At 44.3% G+C, this 21187-nt stretch overlaps 1 protein-coding gene across 1 annotated transcript in view; it reads left to right on the top strand.

Annotated features, from left to right (window-relative positions):
- The window catches only part of LOC147899597 (uncharacterized), a 74255-nt gene that overhangs the window by 42980 nt on the left and 10088 nt on the right, over nucleotides 1-21187 (top strand). Inside the window, exon 4 of the mRNA XM_087378686.1 lies at nucleotides 4438-4526. Coding sequence (XP_087234812.1) covers nucleotides 4438-4526 — 89 coding nt within the window. The remainder of the gene's footprint in view (nucleotides 1-4437; nucleotides 4527-21187) is intronic.

Here is a 21187-nt window from a genome sequence, read left to right as displayed (position 1 = left end):
AGAAAGATTGGGCATTTCACATACATTTGTATGTACTGTTAGAACTTCTTGTTTAACATTTCCAGCCTTTTTATGAGCTGATTGCTTATGTTTGCCATAAATACAATGATCACATGCTGAAAAATAAGAAAAATTAAGTCTCGGCAAGTAACCCAAAGAAGACAATACTTTCATTCCTTTCTGGCTTATATGGCCCAACCGGCTATGCCACAATGAAGTGTGTGGCTGCTCAGTCACATGGATTACATTAGCATCAACACCCTCAACATACAGTGGATACAAGGTGCCTGATTTGCAGCCCTTGGCCACAACCATATTTCCCTTAAGCACCTTCCACATAGAATGACCAAATTGGGTGAGATACTTTGCATCATCAAGCTGCCCAGTGGATATCAAGCTCTTCCTGAGCTGTGGCATATGTCTCACGTTGTGCAATACAAATTCAGAACCATTTGGGAATTTTAAATGTACATCCCCAATACCAACAACGTCACAGGCATAATCATTCCCAAGTTTCACGCATCCTTTCTTCCCTGCATCATACGAAGCAAACCACTGCTCATGAGGAGTAACATGATAGGATGCACCTGAGTCTAACAGCCAATCCTGTGCATATGAGCCATCATTGGCCACAAGAAAAGAACTATCACCAGAGGAGGCAACAAGTATGACATCGTCATTATCTTCATCACTGCTAATCACTGCATTGAGCTCCTCAAGTTTAGCCTTGCCCTTGGTGTCTTTGGCATCTGTTTTCGCATCTTTGTCCTCTTCTTTTCTTTCCTTATCCTTGCCTTTGTTTTTCAGCTGAAAACAGTCCCTTTTAATATGCCCTTTCTTATGGCAGTAGTGGCATTCAAGGTCCTTCCGAGGACGGGACTGACTGCATTTCCCTTTATTTTGGTTTTCCCCTCTATTTTGCTGCCTACCTCTACCCACAGCCAATGCACTTGCATTCTTATTTTCACTGCTATTCTTACGCCTCACCTCTTCCTGCAGAAGAGCGCTTTCCACATCTTGGCATGACAATCCTGTGAAAGCAGGGGCTGAATTGCTGATGGCTGTAGCAAAAGTATCTAAGCTGTCAGGAAGGGTACTCAAGAGAAAAATGGCCTTCACCTCATCATCAAAATTCATTTTCTGATTTGTGAGTTGGCTGAATATAGAGTGAAACTCATTTAGGTGAAGTGAGAGGGCTGTCCCCTCTTTCATGCTTAGTTTCATAAGCCTCTTCAACCAAAACACTTTACTAGCTGCACTCTGACTCTCGAAAAGGGACTCAAGTTCTTTCCATATGCTGTAAGCAGTGGCTTCATTCTCTACATTGAAGTAGATCTTCTTTGAGATGGTCAAAAGAATGGTACTTTTGGCCTTCTCATTCATGGTTTCCCATTGAAGGTCACTAACTTCATGAGGCTTGATCCTTTTATACTTGATAGGCATATTTTGATCTTTCTGGACCAACACATTATATATTTGGTTCTTCCAATAAGAGAAATTTGCATTCCCTTCCAACTTCTCAATATTCCAGTAGTTGCCTTCGTTCCTTGAAGACATAGTGATAAGCTGAAGTAGAAAGAAATAAATACACCTAAGGCAGAGAGGGCCTCAAAGTCACGTACTGTGACTAAATGCAGTGTTGTCCACTCTCCAAAACTGATTGCAAAATCTCGTCTTTTGTCAAAGTGCATACAAGCACTCTAACGTCAAAAGCCCCAAATTTGTTGCATGAAATTTCTCCAAATTCGGAGAATGCACTACGATGGAGAAAAGCTGTGAGTTGTAGACGTCTTCTTTCGAACGGAGATCCACTCCTGTAGCGTCGAAAGTGCAGGCTCTGTGTGTTGCTCTGCTGCGCAGCAGCACTTGCGAAAGCCGATCACTTGCTTTACTCCCCTGAAGACCTCGAGTCAGAAAACAGGCTCTCTGCGCTATTTGACGCTTGGAACGAAGGACGTTGACGGAGCTCTGCTGTTTGACGCCTGGAACGAAGGACGTTGACGCTATCGTCGAAGCGTGGTGCCTCACCTGCTTTGCAAGCCTCACGAACGAGGAGTTCCAATCACCCGCTGTGCAAATCTCACGAACGAAAAGTTCTTTTGTGTGAGCCGTTGCAGGGCATCACAGGGAGCATACGCACAACGTGCGTTAAGCCTGCTTCACGAGCTACATACGAAGATGAGCTCTGTGCTGCTGCTGCGTTGCGAGGGAGCATTTGCCTGCTGTCCGATGCTGTCCGAGCGCGAGGTACCCTCGGGAACAAAGATGGCCAAGTCCGTAGCCAGAGCTTCCCGTAACAAGGACTTGACTCGAGGCGTCGGTCGCTGCTCGCGATTTGGCTCTGATACCAGTTGAAGCGGAAACACGTGGAGGGGAGTCGATCAAACAGCAAGAATGGCGGGTGTGAATGCAGAGACGAGGGCACACCACAACCCTCAAGAATGTATATTAAGATAGGGTAGGCATTTGGGTGGAACCGGTTCAGAGTGAACCGTGTTCACACTGTGTATGAGGTGGCACAGGGCCTTAACCCCAACATACCTGTGGGTGGAGGACTGACTCGAAGGGCTGGCTGCACTCAAGGACTTGCTCACATGTCACGTGTGACCGTGGAGGTTTGGTTGGAACAGAGTTACGACTTAGGAGGGCCTCACAGTTGGCGGCACTCCTCTTTCACTGCTGGGGGCAGGTAGGTGCCAAGCAGGCTGTGTGGCCAAGTGTGGCTGCTAGTAACGGTTCGGAGCTTGGTGCCAACCCTTTGATCAGCCTAAGGCCAGTTCCATTCATGTTTTGTGTGGGAACATGCTTTTTTGGTTTCATGGAGATAGTTCACTTACAGGAAATGGTTTCAGGCATGGGACATGTTTGGTACAGCCTCGTTGCTGAATAGGCAAGGGTCGGGAATCCATGCTTGAGATGGGAAGTATCCCTGGAACCCAGAGAGGGATGGTACAGGTGTGACTGCCAGAGTATTTACTGTGTTGTGATGCCATTTCTCTTCTGGAAGAAACAGATTGATGTCTCAGGATGTATGCTGCCAATAGGGTGAGAGACTATGGGTTGTGGCAGTCCTGGACAGTGGAGAAAGCTCTTTTCTGCTTTCCTTTTCTGCTTTGAGCGCACTAGTGACAGCTATGGGGAACTGTGTGGCCAAGCGAGGTTACTAGTGACAGTTCCAGGCTGTGTGCAAGTTTCTTGGATTAGGCATGGAGGCCGACTGCCAGGATTGGTGTGAATAGCAGAGGCTATGCAGGGTGTGTGGATGTCTAATGGGATGTGGAATGCCCCCGAGGCAAGAAATAATGTATCCTTTATTTATGTACCCTGGAATTCAGGCCTCTCACTTAATTAAAGAAATACTGGAAGGGGCGCCAACAATCTGTGTCTTTATCTTGGTGTAGGGGCATTCTAGCTCTCAGTCTGCTAATTGCATATTTGCTGAATTGTTGATGTAACAGTGTTGGCTGGTTTCAGCAACCTTCTAATCTTTTTGACACACTAACAATACCTTAATATTTCTAACATCCAAGAATTTGTTTTGCAAGGTAGCTTCTGAACATTTTATTTTTTTTGATCTTGAAGTGGAGTATGAATTGTAAAATTCTTCAAGAAGAATCCATCTCTTGCAGTGGAGTATGGATTCTAAAATCTCACTACTCTCTCTAATCAGATAACTCCGGAGTATATGAAGTAGACTACTCTCTCTAATCAGACATTTTATTTTGTTGATTTTGAAGTGGAGTATGGATTGCAAAATTCTTACAGTCTACTTCAAGAAGAATCCATCTCTTGCAGTGGAGTATGGATTCTAAAATCTCACTACTAGCTCTAATCAGACAACTCCGGAATTAGATTTGGAAATAAACCAGGGAATATAATCAGAAGATCATGCTATAAAGCTCCTTTAAAGCAAACCTTTAAATAGCCAATCAGTTTGAACTGCCTAGCCGATCCTAGATATGGAAAATTGAACTTTAATGCTGGCACTCAACCACCCCAGCCCTTTATTTATAGGGGGTCAGGGCAGGCCCTCCCCCATCACCTCCCAAAAAAAAGAAGAAAGAAACTGCACAAATCTGGTTTATAGATCTAACTTTCATGTGCTGAATGGGTCCCTCTCCCTCCCCTCATGTAAGGACCATGTAAAGATTTTATGAATATCTGTGCCCTTTTTACAAAATGCTTTACACATTTTTGTGATCCTTTTAGACCTTGAATAAAGACTAATCGCACCACGAGCCACATTTCAAATATGAGAACGCTTATGCTTTGGGGAATATTATCTGAAGGGGAACGTTAAAAACGGGGCTACTAATCCAGACAATGTCCAAATCTGTTTTACCACGACAATTAGATGACTGCATGACCATTGGAAGTGCAATCACATTAAAAATTCTAATAATATAAGAAACTTATTATTATTATTTTTTTTTGTAGGAGAGAAAGGATTTGGATACAAAGGTTCAAGCTTCCATCGGGTCATCAAGGATTTTATGATTCAAGGAGGAGACTTTGAGCGAGGTGATGTAAGTATCTGCATGTACATTTTTTATTGCATGAGCATAGACTTGTCTATGTGCATCGATGTGCACTCTCCCACACTGTAATTTGTGCACATGTGAGAATGTTCTTGCAACATTATAGCGTTAATGGCTTGTTATGTTGTGAGCGTGAGGAGGTTGAAATTGTGCTTTTTATGATGGTAGCCTTCTTTTTTTGTATGCGCTCACTTTCACAATATGTTTAATTGTTTACAAATGTAAATTATGGTGCATTTGGTTTTACTTTTTCTTTTGGATCTGATTGTACGAGTAGGGAGGAAATTGCATGAGTTCCTTGGGTATGCATATATAAACTTCCTTCTTCCTCTAGTAAACCACTTATAAGCGTCTCAGAAGTATTCTCCACCCAGCCCACGATCTCTGTGCAGCAAGCTTCCAACAACTCAGCTTGAGTAATCGGATTGCACATATATATCCCTTTTTCCCATGAAGTGTGTGCACAAAAATATCTCGTGTCCCTAGTAGTCTCCTTGCAATCAGTCTAATTTTGTGCACAACTGAGTGCATTTGGTGCAGTTACGTTTGCAGACATTTGCTGTCACATTTAGTCTGACATTTACAATCTTTTTTTTTGGGCAGCAGCAACTAGTTATAGCCTTGAGGCTCGAACATTGCATTTGTGTAGAGGCATTTCTATCTGTTGCTTGATAGCAATGGCCGGCACATAGTAAGGTGAGGAGTTTCAAAACGCCAAGTTTTGATACGCGTTTCGTGGTGTCAGAAACGTTTTGGGACAAACCCGAAACGTTTATAAAAACGTTTCGTGCATAAGAGGCTACTCAAAAAAATTTTTTTTTTGGCCCAAAAAGTAAAATATTTTAGATTATTACAACCATAAGTCCAATACTTGAAAAAAACTCATGGAACAATCATCTGCTGCAGGTGGTGCAGCACTGGTACTAGCATTTGATGCAAGTGGTGCAACACGTACTAGCCCTTTGAGAAGATTGCATTGCATGAGATGGAGTTGTATTCTCCTCATAGAGCATGGAGAAAATGTCTCCCTTCTCTTGAGGAATGTCCTTAGGTTTGTTGATGTTGAGTCTATTTGGATTGACGTGTTGTGGCTCGATGGGATTCTCCTTTTGATCTAGCAACTGCAAATTGCAATGACAAAAAACAAGTCTCTCCAACTGTGCAGTGGAGAGCGTGCTACTCTTCTTGGTATGAAAGAGAGCCTACGTACTCCAGTTTCTCTCACACGGGCCGGAACTACAATCTTGGGACAAAACTTTGCAATGTGTCTTTGCAATTTGCAAAGAAGTGCATGCAAAATGTAATGAAAGAGACTCAGAACGAGTACAATAGAAACAATGAAACATCTCACAAAAGACTTAAAAGAGAAGGAACCCTATCAATTCTAGGGTAGAAATGCCATACTTCTCCCAGAAGGAAACTGGCTGCAACTGTGTGTCACGAAGCAAAGCTGTTGGTTTTCCAAACATGGAGATACTATTACGGAACATGAGACGCTAATCCTCGAGTTTCCTCACAAGATTTACATCACCATCCACCAATGTGGTAATGTACTTTCGTCCAACCCTCCTCAAGGTGCTCACACAATGCGTGGCTCTCACTCCTCCATAGAGGATGCAATATATGTGTGACCTCATGGATTGGCCTATGAAACCAATCTCAATGCTTGTTCCATATCTCCTTGATGTCTTGAACTTTACTTAAGAGTTCAAGGTCAAGGATTAAACACGATCTTAGCAAATGGAAAATAAACCAATATTATGTAGGCAACACAGCAAAATATGTTTAGCTACTAGTTAGAGAAGAATCTCTTGGGTTGTAAATAAGTGCAAGCATCCGAGGATTCCCCTATCTTGTCCATGAACTCATATTACCTCCATATCTGTAAGTCACAAGACACTATATAGAGGGTTTAGTGCCTTCCCGAGGGCCTGTACATCTCGCCACCAATTGTCTCACAAAAGTGCCCGAGCAAATGCAATAGACTTGGCTTCATCCCTATCATCCCATGTACACCGCTCATGACACACCACAGTGTGTGACATGCCAAGTCACACTCTTAGCAACCTCTCCAACACAATAAACATGTATGAAAATCATGTGGTGGCAGGCTCTAGGAGCTCCAAATCACTGTTTTCCCTGAACATGCTCAAAACCTTGGGCCTCTTAGTGACAAATTCACCATGTTTGACGCTGAAGGAAAAAGTTTGCTCACCAATTCGAGATTTCCTATATTTTCTGTCACGGGGGCGTGAAATTCTAGGTACTTTAATGTACTACAAGACCGTGACAACTTTGGTTTTAAAAGTCCAAGCGTGGGCTTAATAATGTGTAATTAAACGCGGCATGGTGCCTAGCACATAAGCGTAATTAATCCCTAGGCCCAAAGGCATTCCAAGGAATTAAAAGAGTGGTTGTTGGGAAATGATGACGTGGCATTTTTAATGGGCCCCCTAGAGGGCCATGTACCTTCAGTGGCCCCCCTAGAGTTCCAGGTGGCTCTAGTGCCTTCTACATGCTCCTTTGCCATTCCTGGACCTTCCTGGGCCTTCTAAACTTCACATGTGTGGTTTTCTCTCTCATCTTCTCCCTTTGTTGAGATTTTGGACTGGTTTTTCAGCCTCCTTCAGCGGAATTCCGTTTTTCTTCATAACTCCTCACCCGTTTGGATTCCTCAACTTCCGTTTGGCCCGATGGCTTCCCCTCTGCCTCCCCTTCGTAGTGATATGCTTTTCCCTCCGTGCGTTTGGTAGAACGGGCAGAGCTGAGCACTTCTTTTGCTGGACGAATTTGCAAAAGTGGCTTTTTCTGGACCTTTTTGCTTCTACCGCCTCCTGGGCCTCTCCTCTTGCAAAGCTACAGCTTTCTGTTGAATTTCGAGTGGTCCGACGTGCTGGTTGACTGGTTTTTCTCAGTTTTGGAGGACTTTCCGGCGATGAAACTTCTCCAAAACCTTCTCAATGCATTCCTCTCTGAAGCACGCTTCTTTTGAGCCCAAGAACTCCCACTTCTTCGCGACAGAAGTGTTTCTTTTCGCATTTTTCAGTGGAATTCTTGCTGGTCGGCTCTTGTAAATGCTCTTTCTTCATGCCTTTGCACTCCTCTTTGGCTGAGAATGCAATTGGGCATTGGCTACTATGTCCTCTTGGCGATTGAGGACTTGGTTCGAGTCTTCAGGGCTTGGTGAGTTGTGATTTTGCTACTGCAATTTCTTTTTGCCATAAGCTATTGGTTGGCCTCGTGTGCCGCCTCTTTCTTGGCTCACAGGTGCCCAGGCAGTGCTACATGAGTCATTCTTTGGTTGGGTACTTTGCTGATTTTATTTCGGAGCTTTGAAAAGCTTTGTGAATGCCATCTGGAAACCACTCAAGGAGAGTGCAGCTGGGGTGTAGTGTGATTGCATCTGGACAGCCAATGGAATTGCACTCGGAAAAGAGAATGCCTTTGGGTTGAGCCTATGGGTTAAGTGCACTTATGTGATGGTGTTATATGCTTGAAAGCCTTGCGAAGGCTTAGTGAATTGGGGCTGCGTGCTCAGTTGCAGGGAAGGTCTCCCAGATGCAACTTGTAATCATTTCACTGTGAAATATAAAGAAATACCGAAAGGGGCGCCACGGTGTTTGGGGCCAATCGGGTGCACTTGTCTATGTCTGTTGAGCAGGGGCATTCTAGCCTCCATCCCTTTTTCAGTGGTTTTGTTTGTGAACAAATGGGTAAATGCCAAATGGTGATCATGCAATGGTTAATGGTTGTGATATATGCTTTGTGAGCTGTAAATAAGTGCTGAAGTGATTAAAGGTTTAGTTCCACTGCCCTCTGAGTGATTAGAGGCCGGTTTCATTGGTTCCATTGCCGGGATACCACACACTCTTTCTCAAGAGGTGGGCCTTGGTAGTTTGGTGGAAGGATATCTTTGCTGCACTTTTTGACAGCTGAATATTACAACCATGAACATGGTGAGTACCCATGAGCAAGAGAGCTCCACAACTCCTCAAAGGAGAAGGCAGGAAAGCCTTAATGATCCAGCTAGTGTACAGCTGCAGGAAGCACAACAAATGCCTTTTGAGCAGGCCACACATGAAGCTACAACTGAGCTCAACGGTGATACTAGTTCTAGCAGTGAGTCAGATGATGCTACTATGTTGAATGCACAGCTTGCAAGTGCAGTGACTGCTTTGACTCAGCTGGCTCAAAATTTGGCTCAGATTGTGCAAACAAATGCCAAGAAGAAGAAGAAACCAAGAAAGCACAAGCACGGAAAGAGTGAGTACACACATGCATCGGTTTCCCATGAGGGACAGCCATCAAAAATGACTCAGAAAGTGACTTCCAAGAGAGAGGAATCGCCCAAAAGAGCACTTGAGAAAGAGGTACAAAAAGTACATCCAGTGCAACAGTATGAGCAGCCAGCACAAGGCCTTGGTTTGGGTATTTCTACTCCTCAAAATAATAATGTGCAGTCCATAAATGTGGCTCAACCACCTCAGCCATATTTGAGGCAGCAACCTGAATATTTTGGTACAGATTCTATTTTTGATGCTATGTTGATTTCACCGCCAATTGGGCATAGAAAACAAGCCATGTATGACAATGTGGGAATGCAGCCAGGCATGCAAGCCACAGCATATGCTCCCATGCCTAATGTTCAGCCAAGCATGGCTCTCCCTAGTCAAGGGAATGCTGCAAATATACAGCCATCTTTGGGACAGCCAATATCAAATGTATATAAAGAATTTAAGGATGGTGGTTCTCATGTCAAGTTTGATACATATAATGGAGTACAGGACAGGTACAAAGCTCTCACATTCCTTCAACAGTTTGATGCTGCATTTCTTGGGGGTTTGTTTACAGAAGCATCCAAGATGAGGAAGGTTGCCACATTTTTGAAAGGCAATGCACTTAAGTGGTACACTAACCTTATGCTTCATGGAGATGCGCCTGCTACTTGGCTGGAATTTAAGCAAGTGTTCTCTTCTACTTGGCTTACTCCAACTTTTGAAGTTGAAGTACTTTCACACTGGCATGACTTGTCATACAAACTTTGCAAGAATCTTGATGATTACACCCAGAGGTTTTGGGATGTTTTGCTGCCATTGAGCTCTTACAGGCATGTTTCTTTGAAAGAGCAAATAGAGAGGTACTGTTGTGGATTGCCTAGTGAGCTACGTGATTATTGCATCAAAACCAAGGTGGGTTCTATGACTCAATTAATTGAGAATGCAAGGACAGCATATGCATGGATGCAGGAGAAGAATTTGGGCTTTATGGACAGCAAGAAAGAAGACAACAAACGGGCTGCCAAACACCAGGATAAGGACATCAAATCTGAAAATAAAAATTATGGCAAACGACCGTTTCAAAAGGGAGGAAAAGCCCAATTCAAAGCTGGTCAAAGGCGTGGACAGCCTAATAAACAGCCCCGTACCAAGTTATCTGATGAAGAGAAAAAGTCACTCATGGAGCAAAACAAATGTTTTATATGCAAAGAAGAGGGACACCGCTCTTATGATTGCCCATTCAAGAAAAGAGACAGGTCAGATGATGATAAGAATGGTGATAAACAGGCTGATCGGAAGGGCAAAAAGCCTAAACCTTCTGCAGGACTTCTTCCAGATGTGATTGGGAGTTTGCCACATGCACATGATGAAGAGGAAATGAAAAAGACTGAGATGTGCAGAGCATGGGGAAAAATCAGAAATCAGAATTGTTTGTTTTTCTTTGATTCTGGGGCAAAGGCAAATTTCATAACTCCTGATATGGCAGGAAGGCTTGGCATCGAGCCTGAGGAAATGGGGCCATCCGGCATGTGTGATATGGCCAACCCTGAACTCAACACACCTGTCACTCCTATCATTGGCAAGTTGAGGATGCATATCCAGGGATATCAGGATGCAGAGGACTTCTACATTATGCCTTTGCCAGAGTGTGATGCTTTGCTTGGGATGCCTTGGATGTACAGGGTGGGGGCTGATGTGCAGATGAGAAACAAGAAGATTTCTTTAACTCATAGAGGCAAAAATCATGTACTTGATGTAAAGTTGAAAGGGGAGTCCATCCCTGTAGTTTCAGCTTCTTGTATTTCCAATGTAATAAAGCGTCATATTTCAGCGTACTTGATTTTTGTCAAAGAGGACAGCCAACCAGTTCAGGAGGGCTCTACTCTTTCTGCTTTAGATAGAGAAAGGGCTGCTTTTATTTCAGATTTTCAGGATTGTTTCTCAGATGCACTTCCTCAAGAATTACCTCCCAAGAGGCCCGAGGATCATCAAATTGATATAATTCCAGGAAGCTCACCGCCTAATATACCTCCCTATCGTGTCAGTAAGGCACAACAGGAAGAGATAATGTCACAAGTGAAGGAACTCTTGGAAAAGGAATTAATACAGCCAAGTAATTCTCCTTACTGTTCCCCTGTGTTGCTTGTGCAAAAGAAGGATGGCAGTTGGAGAATGTGTATTGATTATAGGGCTTTGAATAAAGTCACAATTAAGAACCGTTTTCCAATTCCACGCATTGATGATATATTGGATCGGTTGGAAGGTTCCTCAATGTTCAGTCGTATTGACCTTAAAAGTGGATACCATCAGATAAGGATACGGCCTGAAGATGTCTACAAGACTGCCTTCCGCACTTCATTTGGCTTATATGAGTTCCTTGTGATGCCTTTTGGTTTGACTAATGCACCTGCCACTTTCAATAGAATGATGGACAGAATTTTTAGAGCACACAGAAAGTTTGTGGGCACTTTCTTTGATGACATCATTGTGTTCTCTAAAAATGAGCAGGAGCACAGGAAACACCTCACTATTGTGTTTCAAGAGTTGAAAAGACACAAGCTATTAATAAACACCAAGAAAAGTGAATTCTTTATGCATGAGATTCATTTTCTCGGTCATATAGTGTCAAAGGATGGAGTCAAGATGGATCCTGCAAAAGTTGAGGCCATAAGGAGTTGGCCAATTTTGAAAAATCTGCATGAAGTGAGAAGCTTTCTTGGGTTGTGTTCATACTATCGGAGGTTTATAAAGTACTTTGCAGAAATTGCTTCTCCCTTGCATGCTTTACAAAAGAAAGCTGTACCGTTTCGGTGGGGACCAAAGGAAAATGCAGCTTTTGAAGAGCTGAAGCAAAAATTGTGTTCTGAACCCGTTATTATCTTGCCAGATCTTGCAAAACCCTTTGCTGTAACTTGTGATGCATGTGGAAACAGCATAGGAGGCACTTTGATGCAGGATGGCAGAGTGGTTGCATATGAGAGTAGAGTTCTCAAAGATGCTGAATTGTACTTGCAGACATACGAGAAGGAAATGTTAGCAGTGATACATGCTTTGACCACATGGAAACATTACCTTCTTGGAGCTGATTTTTATGTGCAAACAGATCATCAGTCACTTAGATATTTTCTCACGCAGAGAAAATTATCTGAAAAGCACATGAGATGGGCTAACTTCCTCTCAATGTTTCATTTTCAAATTGTACATGTACCGGGTAACAAAAATGTCGTGGCTGATGCACTTTCCAGGAAACCACAGCCTGAAGCAGTCTCCAAGAAACCCAGTGTTTCAGCAGTGAGCATTGCTTACAACAATGTGTTAGATGTGATGAAAGATCAGTATGTTAATGATGCTGATTTTTCAACTATTTATGATCAGCTTTCTGATGGTCAAAGGCATGATCACTATATGTTGAAAGAGGGTTTCATTTTGATGCATGGACGACTCTGTGTCACTGATCAGATGCGACAGAAAGTCATAATGGAAAGTCATGCTCCTCCATATGCAGGACATAGGGGAATTACAGCAACAATTACAGCAGTGGAGCAATACTTTTATTGGCCATCTTTGAGGAAAGATGTGGAAGATTATGTGAGAACATGCATGGTTTGTCAGAAAGTAAAGTTTGACAGGCAGAAGGCACCTGGGTTGTTACACCCTTTGCCAATTCCTGATAGACCATGGCAAAGCATAGCTATGGATTTTGTGTTTGATCTTCCACGTACTCCTACTGGACATGATGGATTGTGGACAATAATTTGCAGGTTTAGCAAACAAGCCCACTTTGTGCCAGTAAGAAAGAAAATTACAGCAGATCAAATGGCCAGATTGTTTTTGCAGCATGTCTTCAAGTATCATGGGATGCCTGAATCCATAATCAGTGATAGAGATCCGAGGATGACCAGCCTCTTTTGGAGAGGACTGTTTGAAAATATGGGCACTACGCTGAATTTTTCGTCATCTTTTCACCCTCAGTCTGATGGACAATCGGAGCAGGAAAACTCTACCATCTTGGATATGTTTAAATGCTATGTCTCAGACCACAAAAGCAAATGGGAGCATTATTTGCCTTTGCTGGAATATGCTTACAATAATACGGTGCACACATCCACAGGTAAAGCACCTTTTGAAATAGTGGAAGGTGCCAGGAAGATACCTCCCATTTTGCATACAAAAGAGAAAATCTTCGAAGCTGATCGTTTTGTGGAAAGCCTTGAAGAGGCTTACAAGAAGATCAAATATGCCTTGCAAAGAAGTCAAGACAAGCAGAAAAGAGCAGCAGATAAGCACCGCAGGGAATTGGTATTCACAGAAGGTGATTGGGTTTTGCTGCGTTTTCAGAAGGCAAGGCTGAAAAATAAGAAAGGCAAGGAAAGGTTGTACACAAAGCTGAACATGCGTTACTATGGTCCTTTCCAGGTTTCTGAAAAGATAAACGAGGTAGCTTACAGGCTGAAGTTGCCTCCGCATTGGAAGATACATAATGCCTTTCATGTGAGCTTATTAAAGCAATATCATGGAGATATTCCCGAGGATGTACCTGATGAGGTGCAGCCTGAAGTGGAAGAACAGGATGAACTTCTGGTCCCAGAGCAGATTCTGGCACACAGAGATAGAAAGCTCAAGGGTAAAGTTATCCGTCGCTACTTGGTAAAATTTCAAAATTACCCATCACTTGATGCGAAATGGATGGAGGAAGGTGAACTGGCAGATTCACCTGGGATATTGCAGCTTTACCTTGATGCTTTCCAATTAGAGCCGACTGCGGTCCGGGCTCCTACAGGTAGTTCAGCAGAGCGAGCGTCTGGAGCATTACCTGATGTTCGAGAGGGGGGTAGCACCTCCACTCCCTCAGTACAGACGGGCTCACCGTGATTTCATGAGGTCGCTTGATGACACTGTATGTTTCATCCGAGATACTGAGCTGACAGTATTTCTGCTGTGAGACTTCATGATATTGATGCATCTTGACTATTGATCGCCGAGGATCACATAGATTTTGAGCAGTATATATGGATGGATGCATGCCTCTCCTAGCCATATTTTCACTGTCTCTGTATACTATAGCTGCGGCTTTCTTGTATACTCTTTTATGCTAAATTTCATGCTCGCTCCTGTGTTTTGGGGCAGCAAACTGTGGTTTGCTGTTTCAAGAGAGGGGTATGTGACGGGGGCGTGAAATTCTAGGTACTTTAATGTACTACAAGACCGTGACAACTTTGGTTTTAAAAGTCCAAGCGTGGGCTTAATAATGTGTAATTAAACGCGGCATGGTGCCTAGCACATAAGCGTAATTAATCCCTAGGCCCAAAGGCATTCCAAGGAATTAAAAGAGTGGTTGTTGGGAAATGATGACGTGGCATTTTTAATGGGCCCCCTAGAGGGCCATGTACCTTCAGTGGCCCCCCTAGAGTTCCAGGTGGCTCTAGTGCCTTCTACATGCTCCTTTGCCATTCCTGGACCTTCCTGGGCCTTCTAAACTTCACATGTGTGGTTTTCTCTCTCATCTTCTCCCTTTGTTGAGATTTTGGACTGGTTTTTCAGCCTCCTTCAGCGGAATTCCGTTTTTCTTCATAACTCCTCACCCGTTTGGATTCCTCAACTTCCGTTTGGCCCGATGGCTTCCCCTCTGCCTCCCCTTCGTAGTGATATGCTTTTCCCTCCGTGCGTTTGGTAGAACGGGCAGAGCTGAGCACTTCTTTTGCTGGACGAATTTGCAAAAGTGGCTTTTTCTGGACCTTTTTGCTTCTACCGCCTCCTGGGCCTCTCCTCTTGCAAAGCTACAGCTTTCTGTTGAATTTCGAGTGGTCCGACGTGCTGGTTGACTGGTTTTTCTCAGTTTTGGAGGACTTTCCGGCGATGAAACTTCTCCAAAACCTTCTCAATGCATTCCTCTCTGAAGCACGCTTCTTTTGAGCCCAAGAACTCCCACTTCTTCGCGACAGAAGTGTTTCTTTTCGCATTTTTCAGTGGAATTCTTGCTGGTCGGCTCTTGTAAATGCTCTTTCTTCATGCCTTTGCACTCCTCTTTGGCTGAGAATGCAATTGGGCATTGGCTACTATGTCCTCTTGGCGATTGAGGACTTGGTTCGAGTCTTCAGGGCTTGGTGAGTTGTGATTTTGCTACTGCAATTTCTTTTTGCCATAAGCTATTGGTTGGCCTCGTGTGCCGCCTCTTTCTTGGCTCACAGGTGCCCAGGCAGTGCTACATGAGTCATTCTTTGGTTGGGTACTTTGCTGATTTTATTTCGGAGCTTTGAAAAGCTTTGTGAATGCCATCTGGAAACCACTCAAGGAGAGTGCAGCTGGGGTGTAGTGTGATTGCATCTGGACAGCCAATGGAATTGCACTCGGAAAAGAGAATGCCTTTGGGTTGAGCCTATGGGTTAAGTGCACTTATGTGATGGTGTTATATGCTTGAAAGCCTTGCGAAGGCTTAGTGAATTGGGGCTGCGTGCTCAGTTGCAGGGAAGGTCTCCCAGATGCAACTTGTAATCATTTCACTGTGAAATATAAAGAAATACCGAAAGGGGCGCCACGGTGTTTGGGGCCAATCGGGTGCACTTGTCTATGTCTGTTGAGCAGGGGCATTCTAGCCTCCATCCCTTTTTCAGTGGTTTTGTTTGTGAACAAATGGGTAAATGCCAAATGGTGATCATGCAATGGTTAATGGTTGTGATATATGCTTTGTGAGCTGTAAATAAGTGCTGAAGTGATTAAAGGTTTAGTTCCACTGCCCTCTGAGTGATTAGAGGCCGGTTTCATTTTCCATCAAGAGATCAAGGCTGTGGGCCGCACAAGGTGACCGGACAATCTTAGGAAACTCTCCCTCAAGCATGACTCCCATAGACACACAATTGGAGCCATTATCTGTAATGACGTGCACAATGTTGTGAGGTCTGATTTCATGGATAGCTCGGCAGATATGGGACCAAGTAAATTCGCCTATAACTACGGACCCTGCAATGAATGCATCAATGGCACGAAGGAACATAGTGCCTTTGCATGACGGGACATGTTCTTGTCTACACTTATCCTTCTCACATCCGACCAACCATCACATAGCAATGTGCACCATACTTCTCCTAAGTAGCCTTTAGTGGTTGCAGCTCCCTCTTCAAAGACTCCTTTTCCTTGTGAAGGTGTGATGTGCGTAAGCTGTGATAAGAGAGGCCATCCCACTTACAACTTGTGTGTGAGATGGATCTTATGACCTTTTTCCAAGCAGGTGTGCACGCAATGTTTAAAGACATCCCACATTGGATGAACAACTTTGTAATTGACTAGTAGCCTCATTCATGGCACAGCCTTTTGCATCCCTGTCTTCAAATGCCCTTGCTTATAAACATGCAAACTAGTCCTTTTGGCTCGAGGTGCTGCGCTTGAAATATCACCAATACCAACAACATTATTGGCCTCTTCTCCCTCCAAGTCCCCTTTGTAATAGTGCGAGTGTCACGATCTGTGACGTATTCCTTTCTCTATATCTAGACTTATGGATGGTTTGATGAATGGACACTTGTGGAAGGGTATGCCCTTTCGACGGGACACTTCCTATGAGGCATTGAGGCACAACCCTTCCCAAGAGACATTCTATTGAAGAGACACTCCTATTGTAATGTACCCTCTCATCAAGGGTCACACCCTTCACAAGGGGTACACACCTCTTCATGCACATACACTTTGGAGTACACATCTTTTCATGTGTGACTCTTCACTCTCTATATAAGAGAGGCCCAATTGTATGGATGACACACTACAGCTACACTACAGACACTCAAGCAATATAAATATTCCTTGTTCTCTGCTATTTCAGTCTCTTTTCTGTTCCTTAGCACATTTCTAAATATAGTAAATCTAGGATTTCTTACAGTGGTATCAGAGCAAATTTCGCTCCTGCTTGTAGGAAATGCCCCCCACCTCCTAGCGCCTATCTGATACATCTTTTTCCGCTAGAAGGATCCGTGCACATTGTGCATGGAAGAGATGGAGAGAATGAGCATAAAAATTTTTAGCGCCAACCCTGCCTAAAGTCATCATTGGCCTCTCCATCTCCCACACATCACGAGTTGATGTGAATGGACACGACAAAAATCGTGTCTTTTCATGTGCTTGGGCTGTCCCAAAACCAAGGGACGCACCTTTTCCACCATCGGACACACCTTTTGATGAAGAGTTTTGACTCCTCACCCAAGGGACACACCCCATCGTGGAAAAAAGGACACACCTTTTGATGAAGAGTTTTGACTCCTCACGCAAGGGACACACCCCATCGTGGAAAAAAGGACACACCTCTTCGTGTGGGGACACCCCTTTTGAAAACAGGGTCACACCCCTTCATGAAAAGGTACACCTATTCCAAGGGTCACACCCCTTAGAATAGGCACACCTTTTGGCACCAAGCACCCTATAAAAAGGGTACCTAGAGGGGCTAAAAAGGAAAAACCAGCCCCATACCTTAGGCCTAACCCTAGACTACCAAGGGTTAATTAAACCCACGCTTTAATTTTTGGCAACCACCCAACCTAGGCAGCCACACAAAAAATGACGATTCCCATTTGAAGCCCGTACGGAAATTCGTCACGCAGGCTCACCTCCCTTTCCACGCCATACGCAGCCCTCCATCAGCCGGTTTGCTGCCCTGGGTTCCTGCCAGTCTCTCAGCGCCAGATCCCTGCCCATGCTGCCGCGCTTCAGCCTTGGAAGCACGCAGCAAGCATCGCCACAAGCAAGCAGGCTGCCCTTTTTTTTTTGCCACCATACCTACCTGTGCCCAGCAGTTTTTCTGCCCCTCTATCGCGATTCAGACCAGCTGAATCCTGATGGCTTATCTCGCCACCTTAGCCTGTGAAAAGCGCCCTTTTTGCTGCCTTCCAATTCTGACCAGCCAGGCCCAGATCTGCTCCTCGCACCCTACTGGTACTTGCCTCTGAATTCAACGCAGGAAAAGCGTGATTGGTTCCACGAAATCTGCCTTTTCTGCACCCAGCCTCTACCAACGCCCATATCTGCCTCGAAAGTCTACCAGGCAACTATTTCTTGTTCACACATGCACGTGGATTTGCAAGGACAGCAACATGGACCTTTGGACAGTGATCTGCAGGCCTTTCCTACGCAACTAATTGGCAGATTAAATCTATGCCAGGTGGATTCTTTCCATTCTATTTCTAAGGATTCTCTTTCATATTGTTATTTGACACTTAGTATCAAATTACAGCAAATGAAAGCCTCCTCCTTAAAGCATGGAAACCCTTGGTAATTCCCCAGTCCTTTCTAGGACACCTCAGGCATCATCTACCACACAATATCGTGTTCAGATTGCACAACCAGCCCATTTCGGAGCTTTTGCAGCGTGGGTCTTCTGTATCACGTGCCCTTCCAGTGATTTGGACCACATCCTATACCTTCTGCGTGAGGCACCTCAGTTACATTACTTCCTCAGCACAGTCCAGGTTGTGTTCCACGAGACATGTAGATACCCAGAGCCCGATATCCCTCACGAGTTTGCTGTCCATCTTTGGAGAGATTTTTACCCCTCAGCTTCAGCATCTCGAGGGTACTCTCCACCTCCTTCAGCTCCCAGATATCCTCCTATACAGGTTGTACCTTCCCCAAGACAGTATTTGCACTCTGAAGCCACTCCTTCTCCTGGATATCCTCCACTTCCGACAGTAGCTCCTTATCCCTTCTCAGATCTGTGGACTCTGCAACCTACCCCTGTACTCTCACGAGCAGTAACATCCATTTCGGCATCACCAGTGTTACCTCAGACATACCTCCTTTACCAGATTTCCACGGCTGGTTCCATCTTGCTTCTCCTGCCCCCTCCAACATGAGCAACCTCAGGGAGCAGCCCGAATCTTCTTCTAGGAATGGTACAAACTAGAGCGCAGGTTTGTGCTTTTCTCACGGGGACCTCAGATATGTCGCAACGCTCGCGTGCAGCCTCTCCGGAGATAAGCGACTCAAGTCCAAAAAAGACTTCTGAAGTCAACTTACAATGTGAAGCACTACTTCAACTTCAAATTTCCCAGCTTCAGGACAACATCTTCGACTTGGTCCAGAAAGTTCAACAACTCCAAGATTCTCGCAGTACCACACATACAGAGGATGACGTGTCACAACCAGACGACTATGTGGACTCATTTCCACTAGAGATAGAAAACACTGAACTTCGTGCCCTCTACCGTTTACTCCAAGCTTCCAAAACTAAAAGACTTGACATTCAACTTTTGGAAGCCTACACTGGTCAACGAAATCGTCGAATAGTTGACCATTGGCTCGCAAAATTGCGCATGTACTTTGATAATGTTGATTTCACTGAAGGCAAAAAGATTGCCATGGCAGCCTCCCTCCTGAAGGATACAACTTTCCTATGGTGGCAAAGACGCTTAAAGGATAGCAAAAGTGTCTCCTCAAGGATACAGCTTTCCTATGGTGGCAAAGACGCTTAAAGGACGGCAAAAGTGTGTTAACTTGGGAACGTTTTGAACATGTGCTTCGTAAGCAGTTCATACCTGCCAATGCGGACTTTCAAGCACGTTCAAAACTCCGACAGTTGGAGCAAATAAGCTCCCTGTCTTCCTACATCTCTCAGTTTACCACATTGGTGCTGGAGATTGATGGGTTAACTGATGATGATCGCCTTCATGCTTTCATCTCAGGCCTAAATCCCTCGTTACGCATTGATGTCCTCAAAGCAAACATCACCACCACAGCTGGCGCTATTGCTTACGTAGAGCGCATTACTGATTTCCAAAACATAGGGAAGCATAGTGCTAATCGAACACAGAACTCTACTATGGCCAAAGGTGCACGCCCTCAAGATAACCCCAGGTTTAGAAAAAACTGGGGTAATCAAGGTCAGCGACAGTCTCAAGATCCCCACAAGTCTCAGAAACATATGCTGGATTCCAACAGAAGCACTCCTCCAAGGATCGCTCCTCTTCTTCTTCACAAAGTCATTACCGTCATCCCCAACATAAAGGTGCGGCCACTGACAAGAAGAACAACTCCAGCACAAAAGGACTTTGTACCATCTGTACAGGCGACCATAGATGGTTCGATTGTCCCAAGCGACCAAAGGAAAATTCCAATATGGAACCTAGCACTTCCCAAATAGAAGATGCTATCCCAGCACAAGACAAGAAAGGCAAAGTTGTTCGAATGGCAAATACCATCCACTTGAGCCTTGCCAGCAACCCCGAACCTTCCCTGGTCACTCAAGTACTTTGTATTCAAGGATCGATTTGTGGAACAACGGTCACTATCCTCATCGATAGTGGCTTCTCTCATAACTTCCTAGCTAGTTCTATGGTCGACAAACTTCGGTTGACCACCAGTCCTAGAACTCGCAAATAGAACTACCTTCTTGTGCAACACCAAGATCAAAAACTTGTCTTTTCGCATCCAACATCATACTGACAAGTTGAACTTCGACATCATGCCTCGTTCTCGATACGATGTCATACTTAGACAACAGTGGCTCTACGACCATGATCCATCAATCAGTTTTCGCAGCCATACTATCCAGTTTGTCCACCAGGAAAAACTTATTGAGCTAACTAGTTCTAGGGACTCTCCTTCAACCCCAGTTGCCTCTGCCCTACAAGTAAAGAAGTGGATTCGTAAACATCAAGTAAAGACTTCACTTTTGTTGGTTATGACATTAGAGGAGACACCAACAAAGGATCCTCCTGAATACCTCAACCAACCTTTTTTCCAGCCCTACTTGGATATTTTTCCACATGAATTGCCAAAGCAGTTACCAGTGGATCACCCAATCGAACTTATCCCCGGCAGTAATCCACCGTCGAAACCTCCTTATTGGGTTTCTTACACTCAAAATGAAGAAATCCAAAGATAGGTGACCGAACTACTCGACAAAGGTCACATTCGGCCCAGTCGCAGCCCTTTCGGATCTCTTGTACTACTTGTCGAAAAAAGAATAAGTCAATGCGCCTCTGCATCGACTATCGAGCCCTCAACAAGCTCACTATCAAAAACAAGTATCCATTGCCTCGCATCGATGACCTCTTCGATCAACTTCTACACGCAACATAATTCTCAAAGATTGATCTTCGTTCAGATTATCATCAAATTCGCTTACGAGAAGGCGATGAGTACAAGACAGCTTTTCGAACAAAGTATGGACACTATGAATGTTTCGTCATGCCTTTTGGGTTAAACAATGCCCCGGCCACATTCATGACACTAATGAACGACATCTTCAGGCCTTTCCTTGATAAGTTCGTCATCGTTTACCTCGATGACATCCTCGTTTTCAGCAGATTCCTACATGAGCACAAACAACATCTTCACCAAGTTTTTGAAGTTCTCCGCGCACATTCTCTCTACATCAACATTGAGAAGAGT

The sequence above is a fragment of the Dipteris shenzhenensis genome, chromosome 8 (assembly GCF_047967505.1).
Source record: "Dipteris shenzhenensis isolate YYH24624 ecotype China chromosome 8, Dip_SZ_1.0, whole genome shotgun sequence".
Lineage (NCBI taxonomy): Eukaryota > Viridiplantae > Streptophyta > Polypodiopsida > Gleicheniales > Dipteridaceae > Dipteris > Dipteris shenzhenensis.
This window is presented reverse-complemented; position numbering and strand designations above follow the sequence as displayed.